At 43.0% G+C, this 12,437-nt stretch overlaps 1 protein-coding gene and 1 pseudogene across 1 annotated transcript in view; one reads left to right on the top strand and one right to left on the bottom strand.

Annotated features, from left to right (window-relative positions):
• The window catches only part of RPGRIP1 (RPGR interacting protein 1), a 72,385-nt gene that overhangs the window by 28,637 nt on the left and 31,311 nt on the right, over positions 1–12,437 (top strand). Inside the window, exons 12-20 of the mRNA XM_034994807.1 lie at positions 1,117–1,262; positions 3,028–3,188; positions 3,621–3,764; positions 4,226–4,376; positions 6,391–6,843; positions 7,006–7,157; positions 7,607–7,949; positions 9,162–9,346; positions 9,623–9,811. Of these exons, the coding sequence (XP_034850698.1) occupies positions 1,117–1,262; positions 3,028–3,188; positions 3,621–3,764; positions 4,226–4,376; positions 6,391–6,843; positions 7,006–7,157; positions 7,607–7,949; positions 9,162–9,346; positions 9,623–9,811 (1,924 nt within the window). The remainder of the gene's footprint in view (positions 1–1,116; positions 1,263–3,027; positions 3,189–3,620; positions 3,765–4,225; positions 4,377–6,390; positions 6,844–7,005; positions 7,158–7,606; positions 7,950–9,161; positions 9,347–9,622; positions 9,812–12,437) is intronic.
• LOC118003704 lies at positions 11,040–11,605 on the bottom strand (annotated as a pseudogene).

The raw sequence follows: 12,437 nt of genomic DNA, 5'->3' as shown, positions 1-12,437 counted from the left end.
TATTTATTTATTTGACAGAGAGAGAGATAGCGAGAGACGGAACACAAGCAGGGGGTTGGGAGTGGGAGAGGGAGAAGCGGGCTTCCTGCTGAGCAGGAAGACCGATGTGGGACTCAATCCCAGGACCCTGGGATCATGACCTGAGCCGAAGGCAGACGCTTAACAACTGAGCCACCCAGGCACCCAGAACTTTTTTTTTTTTTTTTTTAAGTGGGCTCCATGCCCAGCGTGAAGCCCATTGCAGGGCTTGAACTCACGACATTGAGATCAAGAGTCAGACGCTTAACTGAATGAGCCACCCAGGTGCCCCCAGAACTCTTAAAACTGGCTTAAGCAAGTTGTTTTTAGACCACATTTATTCAAATGAAAAATAGGAAAAAGACATCTGCAGAAGTAATAGCTTGATTATCAGTGTCACTTCACTTATGTAAATAATCAAAGACAGACCATATGTTTTACACTCAAAATGGGTCTGCCCTGACAGCTAGTTACAATGGTGTACAGGGTACAGTCATTGAAAAAGGTAGTTCCTGCCCTTCAGTGTAGTAATTTATAATCTAGTTCAAAGGCAAGTATTCTCTAAACCAGCCATTAGTGAAGGTAGATAGAGGAGTGGAGTAAGGAAAAGAGGAATATTTTGTTCCTCATTTTTTTGAAAGTCTATTTATTTAAGTAACCTCTGCACGCAACATGGGGCTTGAACTTACATCCCCGTGGTCAAGTCACGTGCTCTTCCGGCTGAGCCGGCCAGGTGCCCTCCCTGTTCCTCATTTTTAATTCAGCAGGCCTGAGAATGTCTTGCTACACAGTACCTGAAGAAAGCCATCATGCTGGACAAGTTCCTTGGGAAATAGATGTGACTTGGGTTGTTTGCTCAGTGGGTTATCTGAGACCTAAACAGAAGTGATACTAAGGAACTCCTCAGTACAGCCCAGAAGTTCCAAGGCAGTTGGTAAATGACAGTTATAGAGAAAGCAGGGACAGAAAAAACATGTAGGGGAATGAATGATGTGCTAGGCCCAGGAGATGCTGAAACTGTTATAAAGACGTCACATCACACACCTTTGAGTATTTATCCAACTCTCTCCTCGCTCCTTACTTGCTTCCCATACTCAGCATGCTGGATAGCAGTAATCAGCCTCACTGGAGCACTGAGCTCGTAGGAGAACAGCTACAGCAGAAAGTCTCTCAGTTGCAGGACCAGCTGGACACTGAGCTGGAGGAGAAGAGGAAAGTCTTACTTCAGCTGTCCAGAGAGAAAGGTAGGTCAGGCTGTGAAGACCTTTCTCAAGTGAGGCATCCGTTATGTCTGGTGTGGGAGAAGGGAACTTGGGCCAGCATTTGTCCAGTCCTCTCCAGTCCCCTCTAATCCCCTCACCTGATCCTGTTTTTGTGTGGATCAGGGATAACTAGAATAAGAACACTGGCAAGCTGGCAATCAGATCAGACTTACAATCAAGAAAGCATGACACCTACCTCACATGCAGAAGTTATTATATGTAATGAGTTTTCATTTGAGAGGATGACAACTGTTAAATTTATTGTTTTTATTTATTTATTTGCTTTTTGAGAGAGAGAGAGAATCTTAAGCAGTCTTCGTGCCCAGCATGGAGCCCAAGGCGGGGCTCAATCTCACGACCCTGAGATCATGACCTGAGCCGAAATCAAGAGTTGAACGGATGCTCAACCAACTAAGCCACCCAGGCGCCCCTTAAATTTATTGTTCTTAAACATTCACTTTATTTGTTGAAAATGCCTTTTATCCTTACCAATTATTTTAGAGGTGACTGGGAGTCTTGCTTTTTTGTTTTGTTTTGTTTTAGCCCCTCAAACTGCGAAGCAAATTACTGCTCTTGGTTACTATTTCCATTTTCCCGTCTTAACTCGGAATCACAGTAGATAGTTATTCTGAAGATTTTTAAATACTGTCAAAGAGACCTTTGTCTCACTTCTTTTTGCTAGGTTTGACCTTAATATTTAGTCATATCAAGGTTAGATTTCATTAGATTCTAATATATTCACATAGAAGAGTGAAGGAAAAGAAATATCAAGAAAAATGGAGTTAGGAACCATAAAGGGATAAAGCTCAGGAGCACATGCTAAGGACCTTGTAGTATATATGAGATACAAAGTATTGTAAAGACTTTGGGATAATCTAATCTAAACTCCCTCCTCTAATGCATGATAATGAAATGATCACTAAACCTTCCTTCCCTGAAACACCCATACCCACCCACCCAAACACATGCATGCAGAAATGCCCAAATGCCCATTCTCCCTCCCTCCAGGTCAGGGTGGGAGTGGAGGTGTCACAGGGAACTGATAGCATGGAAGTCAGAATGGAGTTGGGGAGATACTGGTTTGGCTGGTGCTAGCAAAAAGTTTGCACTGTAGGGGCACCTGGGTGGCTCAGTCAGTTAAGCATCTGCCTTTGGCTCAGGTCATGATCTCAGGGTCCTGGATCGAGCCCTGTGTCAGGCTCCCTGCTCAGTGGGGAGTCTGCTTCTCCCTCCCCCTCTACCCTTGTCTCCCACCTCATGCTCTGTCTTTCTCAAATAGATAAATAAAATCTTTTTAAAAAAGAAAAGTTTGCACTGTAGAGGTGCCTGGCTAGTTCAGTTGGGAGCATGCAACTCTTAACCTCACAGTTGTGAGTTCAAGCCCCACATTGGGTGTGGAGCCTACTTAAAGTAAAAATTAAAAAAAGAAAAAAAAAGTTCGCACTATCCCAATCAGTCAAGTGGCTCTGTTTGCTGCTGGTGGTGGTTGTGTTGTGTTTTTTTTTACAGTTCTGCAGGTGTTTTTTGTTTTGTTTTTGGAGTCCCAAGTGTCAGCTCAGTTTACTGGGTCAATAAGCTGGAGCCCCTCTGTAGAAATAAGATGAAATTGCTTCTCTAAAAGTAAATTTATAAAATAAATTAAACATCAGTGGGAAAATTTAATTTGCACTTGGTCCAACTTTAAGCTTGATTTCTGATAACTACAGAGTTTCAACTTTCTGGATGATTTCCCCCCCCCCCCCCCCAGCTCAAAACAAGGATCTGCAGCTTGAAGTCACCAATCTGCTTCAGAAGCATAAGCAGGAAGTAGAGATCCTCCAAAATCAAGAGATAATTTCCCAGTCTCTTGACAGGCAATCTGAACCAGCCACTCACCCAGCTCTATTCCAAGAGACCACTCCGACAGAGGTAAGAGCATGCCTAATCAAGCAAGTCCCCTGAACAGAGGGATCCCCTGTATAGTGGGATGTCTGGCAAATACCCCTGGAAGAGACGATGCTTGAGGGCAGTCTTCAGAAGGCGGTGAGAAGGCTGAGAATACAGATAGCTTCATGAGCTCCACACATTTTTCCCACCCTTTACAGCTCACAGCATTTAGAATGCTTTTTCAGACGAGGACTTGCAATGATCTGCAGAAGAGCCAACAAGCTATCAGAGGCTGTGTAACTTACTGCCGCTCCTGAACATGAGCAACTAGGGGAGAAAGCCCTTGTGAAGTGCCACAGTTCCCTTTCACTCCTGCTGCTGGGATTTTCCTATTACCAACAACTGCTTTGAGAATAGTTATTACCGTGCCTCTCATATTTCTGTTCCCTTTTACCCATGCTTTTCTCCCGATAGCCCTGTGAACCAAAAAACCAAGAAGAAAAGAAACTGTCCCAGATGCTAAGTGAGTTGCAAGTGTCGCACGCGGAGACCACGCTGGAACTAGAAAAGACCAGAGACATGCTCCTTCTGCAGCGCAAAATCAACGTGTGCTATCAGGTGCAAGAAAAGGTGGTACAGGAAGGGGGTAGATAAATGGGCACTTGGGGACCACTTCCACACTGGGAATTAAGTGAGGCCCGAGTGTCCAGGGCTGTTGCGAGGCGACATGCTGCCCCGTGCAACACAGAACGTGCCGTCCTTTGACGCACTGGAGGACTCGCATGGGCCTGTGGCACCTTGGCGTAGAAGCTGGTGAAGGGCCCAGCTAATGGAAAGGGCAGCTGCGAAGCTTCAGGTTCCAGTTTTCCCAGAATCAGGAAACTCTTGTCCTCTGGCACCAGGAGCACAACTGGTCCTGGAGGAGTCTGTGATGACGCCAGCATTTTTTCTAGTGGCTCAGTCTGCCCTGTTCAGGTGATAGCAGAGTCTCCTTCACCCGAACAAGTGCCACCTTTTTATCTGGGCCCTTTGGTGCTGGGCCACTGCAATAGAAAAGTTCAGACGTTATTTTGTTTCAGGAGGAACTGGAGGCGATGATGACAAAAGCCGATAATGAAAGTAAAGATCACAAAGAAAAACTGGAGCGGTTGAATCAACTGCTAGACCTCAAGAACAATCGTATCAATCAGCTGGAAGGTATTTTGAGAAGCCAAGGCCTTCCGCTATCTGGCAAGTCTTAGTCCTTTGTTCTCATCTTGGACCCGTCACGTGGCTCGTGCTTGTGCTGCCTCTGTGCACCTGCCTGGAAGGCGGCCTTTTGCATCTCGGCAGGAGACACATCCCTCCTGTTCTTCGTCCTACCGTCTTTGGTGTTTTCACACATGCGTAGCAGCTTCTTTTCCTCTTTCGTGGCAGTGCCTTCCTCTGATTCCTCTGAAGAGTTTCAGCAGGGCCCAGCAATTGCTGAATCTGTTTTGAGAATTGAGAGCATATCACTGTGGGCCCCCGGGTTGGCGTAACACACTCCCTCTCTCAAGGTTGTTTCCTCAACCCAGGCCAATATAGAGCTTTATCACTCATCTCTCATCATCCTTTTCTGTGACTTCTCTCTAAAAGTCTCTCAGTTCTTTGTTGCACTTTGAGGATGTCGACGTGACAGGGCAGCTGGCCGGACACTTGTGCAAATTTCAGTGTCGTACTTTATTTAGGACAGTCGCTGCTGACCAGGAGCTGGTCTCAGTCTCGCCTGTCAAGAATGTTGGCTTTGTTATTAGACTCAGTTTTCAGAGACCTGACTCACACTAACCAAATTCACCAAAGATCGATATTTAAATCAGAATGTTCATTTATTATTTTATGATAGTGGCTGTTTCATTGCTGCCAAGGGACGGTCTGGAACTAGTGTTCAGGGCAGCCCTCTCTCTGGGAAGCAGAATCAGGAAGCAGCTTACTTAGCGCGCATCTAGAGTGAAGGGAGGTGGGTCATGCTGGGGCATGATTTATCCATGCCAGGGCCAGTCTGTTAAAAAGTCACTGCCATGTAACAAAGGAAATCCTCCCTTGGATTGAAATTCTCATGTCTTTCAGATTCAGGGTCTTTCTCCTGGGACAGTACAGGATAAATCCTCTTATCTACTTCTGAAGACTCATTTGCTTTAACTTATAGTTCTTTCATTCCTGGTAAGATCAAAGAGTTTTTCATATGTTTACCGGTTATTTGTATTGTGTCTTTTTTGAGAATTGCCTGTTTCTGTCCTTTACCTGTTCTTGATAGCATTTTATTCATTTGTAGAATTTCTTTATATGCTAAGATTTTTAGCCCTGGGTCATGGAATGCAAAACTTTAAATCTATTTTAGTTATGTTAATCTTATCAGTTAAGAAACCATTAATCTAATCTTTTTGTATTCCATTTATTTTGGGCAGGAAGACATTCTAATGTGTTCAAAATATTTTTATTCTACTACATTAACTCTCAGTATAGGAATTTCATCATCGACACACATTGTGATGATTCAAATAACCTCCCGATTTGAAGCAGACTGTATATCAAAGTTTCTGATTGGTTGGACATGGGAGGTAATGCACAGATTTGATAGACTGTCTTACATATCTTTTCATCCCTTTGCCAGTATTTTCAACCTATTTCCAGTAAGTTTCCTCTCCAACTTTTTACTCCATTACTCTTTGACTTACAGTGGATTTTTTTTTTTTTTGCCTTCTTATGTTGAAACTAAATTCTTAACAGTGAAGATTCTTGTGACTGATCTGGCTGGAAGGGAAATCATTTCTTGGTGCAGCTCGATGTCATGTAGTAGGCACCATGACTATATCTTGGTATTCTCTCGATGGCCCACATCCCAAATTTTTGGAAATACTCCTATTTTGTGTATCTAGTGCTTCTCTATTGGAATTAACAATTAATTCATAGGACTTTGCTGTAAGATAAAACTGACATCTGTAGATGAAATTGTGCCTCCAGTGTTTTCCTGAGCTTAGCATTTACTTTCCAATCATTCATTTTGTACCTTATCTCTAAAGCAGGCCTTGAGTTAGTTGGCCATCAGAATTCAAAGCTCCTGGTTGTCATTCTTTTGCTTTTCTTTTTGAATTACATGGTGTCTCGAAATCATCAACAATTTGGACTTTCATCATGATTTTTATTCTCCTTCTGTCCAACTTATTTTATCCTAAGGAAGAGCTGTCTATGCTTTAATGGATAGGCAGTTTTCTTTTCCCTCTAGAACAGCTCAAAGATGTGGCTTATGGCACCCGACAGTTGTCCTTATGTCTGGAAACCCTGCCAGCTCATGGAGATGAGGGGAAAGTGGACATTTCTCTGCTGCATCAGAGTGAAAATCTTTTTGAACTACACATCCACCAGGCCTTCCTGACATCTGCTGCCCTGGCTCAGGCTGGAGACACTCAACCTACCACTTTCTGCACCTATTCCTTCTATGATTTTGAAACCCACTGTACCCCACTTGCTGTGGGGCCACAGCCCCTCTATGACTTCACCTCCCAGTATGTGGTGGAAATAGATTCCCTTTTTTTGAACTACCTTCACGGGGCTTCAGCCCAGCTTGATCTACACCAGGCTGTAGCCAGTGAGCACCACACCCTTGCAGCTGGATGGATTTGCTTTGAGAGGGTGCTGGAGACTGTGGAGAAAGTCCGTGGCTCTACCACACTTACTGGTAAGTGCTATTGGCTTCCCACAGCTCCCAGGACTAATGTGGAATTTCCCAGAGTCTATAGTTGCTCTTCTGGTGGTTTCCCATTTTCTTCCTCAGCCTTTATTCTTAATCCTCGCCACACCATCCATATCGTCCATGCCTTTCATACTTTCTGCTATTCAGGAGCTGGTGGAGAAGACTTCGGGGTGCTAGAATACTGGATGAGGCTGCGCTTCCCCATAGGATCCAGCCTACAAGCAGGCAATAAGCGAAAGAAAGCTCAGGCCTACCTGTCAGCCAGTGTGCTTGGAGCCTGGGAGGCGCGGGAGGATAAGGTGAGAGAAAGGATGTGCCCAAGCATCTCAAAGGAGCCACAGCCAAGCAGGTCATGAGAACAGCTCAGTCTTCCACTCTCAATAAGTATTTGCTGAATGTGAATGAAGGAGAAAAACTGTCGTGCCACAACCAATCCAGACTCTTCCCTTGGTCAAGCTTGGGTTTGAAATGAAATAGTACCCTTGGAGCTAGCTGCCTCCCCCCCTCCTGTGAACAAAATAGCTTCTCTGTTCCATTCTCTAAGATAAGGCTTGAGGGCCTGCACCTCTCTCAAATAACTATCTACCAGAGCTAGTTTGCAGGCCCGGGGAAGTCATTAGGTTTCTGTGACCCAGTCAGAATTCAGCAGTTCTTTAGGTCATAGCTCTTCCTCATCAAGGGTGCTGGGCTTCAGCTACAGCTCTCTCAGGCTGCCCTTTTCCTTCATCCAAGACCAACATCTTTCCAGTCCAGATCGGATACTTGGAAGCATCAGAATGAGCTGCGGGTGGAAATCATCAGATGCTACGGCCTCCGGAGTCGACGGCTGGGAACCCAGCCCAGTCCATACGTCATGTACCGCTTCTTCACCTTCTCTGACCATGACACTGCCATCATTCCAGCCAGTAACAATCCCTGCTTTAGAGACCAGGCTCGATTTCCAGTGCTTGTGACCTCTGACCTGGATAAATATCTGAGGCGGGAGGCCCTGTCTGTGTACGTTTTTGATGATGAAGACTCAGAGGCTGGCTCATACCTTGGCCGAGTCCAAGTGCCCTTGCTTCCCCTTGCACAAAACAAATCCATTAAAGGTGGGAGATCGAGGTTATTACATCTTTATGCTCTCCGCCCAGTATTGCCTTCATGTTTTACTTTTCTTTGATTACTTGCTTGGAACAGTCTCTCTTAAAAAACCTGCTGAGAGGATTTTAGAATATGGTCAAGAGCAACAGAGCAGAAGACTTGGTGCCTCACTAATCCTATGGAAACATTGGCTGCTTCTGCTTTTTCCTCCCTTTTTTTTGGCAACAAAAGCAAGGTTCTTAAGTGGGTAGACCCACCAACCTGAAGTCCATACATCCATCTCTGAACAAACCTTTTCTGACTCTGCAGTGCTTCCCAGTATTTGTGTTTACTTACGGCCTATTGTTTCTTAGCACATGACTAGATACAGACTATATGCTGTGTCCTTAATACTCTCCCATAATTTTCTTGCTTCTTTTAAGCACAAGTTAGACTTTCATGCCACATCACGACACAGGCAAATTTCTTGGATCTTTTTTTCCTCAATATGGAACTGATGTGAACTTAGGAAGGGTCAACTCTCTGGTTCCGGTATTGGGAGGGTGAGGCAGGAGTGTCTGTGCTCTCATTACCAAGTATGGTTGGGTGTAGCCAGTACCAACTATGTTTAACAAGCTTCTGGGTGTTCCAGAAAGTGTGTGAGGCCTCCCTCCTTCTGATACCACAAGAGCTAAAAAAAAAAACAAACAAAAAAAACCCGACACTTTTCTCACAACTCATTCTTTGCCAAAAAGAAGAGGCAATGTGGGCCATCTGTTAAATTAATCAGTGTTACAAATCAGAAGTCTGGCATTTAGAAAAAGCCATTTTGCTGAAGTTTTCTTGGCTTTTGTTATTTTAGAAATAGGGACCACTTGAGTGTAGATAATGGTTTCTTTGGTCTACCTAAGGCTTAGCAAGCATTAGGTAATAATAATAATGCAATCATGTTTATTGGCTGGGTGACTGATGACAAGCAAGGTATACCTTTCCATACGTCTTTTGACTATCCCTTCCTGAAACCTGGAGATACCCATCTTCCCCCACAAATATTCTAAGTGAATATTAATATTCACTATTTTATGTTACTTCTGAGTGTGTTATCATTATGCTTATGTAATGGATGTTAATTAATGACAAACAAAATATGGTAAAATTCAAAATTGGGGAATAGATAGGCTCTGGTAAATTCTTGCCTACTTAATGTGGTCAGATCTTATTAATGTCTCTGTGTCTCTCAGGTGATTTTAACCTCACTGACCCTGCGGGGAACCCCAATGGATTTGTTGAGGCGAAACTGGATTGGAAGTCTGTCTACCTACCCCCAGAGAGCTTCCTGAAACCAGAAGCTCAGCCTGAGGAGAAGGACACCAAGGACAGTTTAGAGATTTCATCTGAAGAGGAAAAGGCTTCCTTTTCTCCCCAGGTAGCAGATCTCCACCAATCCTGTGGAGCATAGTTGAGGAAAACAGTATTAAAATTGTAGTATAAGAAATGCCCTCTGTGAATGTCACGTGTTTGGCAAACTTATTCTGCTTCCCTCATAGTGCCGTGAGCCTACTGAGGAAGCAAAACCCTGGGTTTTATTGTTGGGAGGAGAGAAAGATGGCATCTCTCAGCTCTGTGGCAGGAGAGGCATGAAGTCTCATGCTAGGCTGTTAAACACTCATCTTGTAAGGCTGTCTCTGATCCTTCTATTTAGGACCAGATGGCATTTGCTGAGATTCCCATTGAAGCTAAGCGAAAACCTCCACAGGTAGGAGAAAGAAAGGAAAGGGAACACCAGGTTGCAAGCTACTCGAGAAGAAAACATGGCAAAAGAACAGGCATCCAAGGGAAGAACAGAATGGAATATCTTAGTCGTAACATCTTAACCGGAAATACACTACAAGTAAGGCCTTAGAAACCCTGCAAGATTAAAATATGGGTTGTAGGGTCCCCAGATATATTATTCTCAGGTAGAAGCAAACACCCAGGATCAGCAGTAATCATGTTTTGTTTTGTTTTTTTTGTGGCCAACATGTGTTTCCTCAAACACAGGTAGTTTAATAAAACTCTGAACCGTTCACTTCATTTCAATGTAATTTAATTCAACAGCTTATGGACTCTGCAATTTATACTGAGAATTTTACCAGTCTACCTCAACTGTAGTCAAAATAAGTTAAAGAGCAAGTATTTATTGAACACCTACTATGTGCTTGATACTGTCTTTTCTTCATAGGAAACTAGATTAAAGTCACTACGTAGCACCTAAAAATATATGAGACTGTAAATATATATTATCATAAGATTAAATAATATGATTATATGTTATAATCATGTATATTGTATTGGATAATTACATTAATATATAATTATTAATTTTATGAGATTATATAATATAGATACAGTTGACCCTTGAACAACATGGATTTGAGCTACATAGGTCCACTTATACATGAGGGGTTTTTTTGTTGTTGTTGTTTTTTAAGATTTTGTTTATTTTTTTGACAGAGAGAGACACAGCGAGAGAGGGAACACAAGCAGGGGGAGTGGGGGAAGGAGAAGCAGGCTTCCCACCGAGCAGGAAGCCTGATGCGGGGCTCGATCCCAGGACCCTGGGATCATGACCTGAGCCGAAGGCAGGCGCTTAACGACTGAGCCACCCAGGCGCCCCTACCATTCACTTTTTTTCTTTTTGAAGATTTTATTTATTTGACAGAGAGAGACACAGCGAGAGAGGGAACACAAGCAGGGGGAGTGGGAGAGGGAGAAGCAAGCTTCCCGCGGAGCTGGGAGCCCGATGCTGGCTCGATCCCAGGACCCTGGGATCATGACCTGAGCCAAAGGCAGACACTTAACGACTGAGCCACCCAGGCGCCCCTACATGAGGGTTTTTTCCAATAAATACAGTATTATGAATATATTTTCCCTTCCTTATGATTTTTTTTCCTAATTTTTTTTTTTACAAAAAGTTCTAAGTTTATTCCCATAACATATTCTAACATGTATCAAAGTTTCAAGCAGGTCCTTTTGAATCTCAAATAAGAAATTAACACATTCAGCATTAATTAAAAATAAGAGAAGGGTGATGATGGTCATTTATGGGTTTTAGTCTAAAATGAAAATGCAGAAAACGTTTATTTTGGTGGGTATGTGTTGATGTCGTATTTCTCCTTGTGAAGCTTCAATTGCTCTTCCTTCTTTTTTGTGTCCATCTTCTTTTTTTTTTTTTAAAGATTTTATTTATTTGACAGAGCACAAGCAGAGGGAGAGAAAGGGAGAAGCGGGCTCCCTGCTGAGCAAGGAGCCTGATGTGGGTACTCGATCCCACGACCCTGGGATCATGACCTGGGCCTAAGGCAGCCACTTAACCGACTGAGCCACCCAGGCGTCCCTGTGTCCATCTTCTGAAATGCCCTGTTGACATTATAGTACAAAACCACCAGGTGTCTGTTACAAACATTGAATCCTGAAATGTGATCATGTGCCTTCTTGGCATCAGAGATGAATCATAGACCACATAAGCTGTTCCTCTAGTTTTGGGTGTGTTCCCCACTCAGATTTGACGAATAGATCGATATTTCCCAAATATATCATACATTTCTTCAGCTGTGATTTTGTATGGCAAATTTCTTATACGTGAAATCCGATTTACTTCAGGTGGTAGTCAAACGTTCCCCCTCTTGGCCACTTGCATCGCCATCTTGATGGTCTGATAAGGTTACTGAAGCAAACACTAGAATTCTTCCAGATACCTCTGGAGCTCGCTCTACTCTTTTTTTTCTTCAAATTTTTATTTAAATTCTAGTTAGTTATAGTGTAATATCGGTTTCAGGAGTAGAATTTAGTGATTCATCACTTACATGTAACACCAAGTACTCATCACCACAAGTGACCTTCTTAATACCCATCACCCATCACACCCCCCTCCCTCCATCAACCCTCATTGTTTCTCTATTGTTTGTTCTCTATCATCAAGAGTCTCTTATGGTTTCCTTCCCTCTCTTTTTTTTTCCTTCCCATATGTTCATCTTTTTGTTTCTTAAATTCGTCATATGAGTGAAATCATATGGTATTTGTCTTTCTCTGACTGACTTACTTCACTTAGCATAATACCCTCTAGCTCCATCTACACTGTGGTAAATGGCAAGATTTCATTCTTTTTGAAGGCTGAGTAATATTCCATTTATACACACACACGCGCACACACCCACACACCCACCACATCTTCTTTATCCATTCATCAGTCAATGAACATTTGGGCTCTTTCCATAGTTTGGCTGTTGCTGATAATTCTTATGATTTTCTTAATATTTTCTTTGCTCTAGCTTCCTTTATTGTAAGAATATAGTATATAATACATATACAGAATGTGTTAATCAACTGTTTATGTTATTGGTAAGGTTTCTGGTCAACAGTAGGTTATTAGTAGTTCAGTTTGGGGTGGGGTCCAGAAGTTACATGCAGATTTTTGGTGTCTCCAACCCCCATGTTGTTCAAGGGCCAACTGTAGTTATATTTGTTATCCTTATTCT

The sequence above is a fragment of the Mirounga leonina genome, unplaced genomic scaffold, assembly GCF_011800145.1.
Source record: "Mirounga leonina isolate KUSES-001 unplaced genomic scaffold, KU_Mleo_1.0 Mir_91, whole genome shotgun sequence".
Lineage (NCBI taxonomy): Eukaryota > Metazoa > Chordata > Mammalia > Carnivora > Phocidae > Mirounga > Mirounga leonina.
Note: the sequence above shows the minus strand (reverse complement) of the source record. Positions and strands in the feature narration are given on the sequence as shown.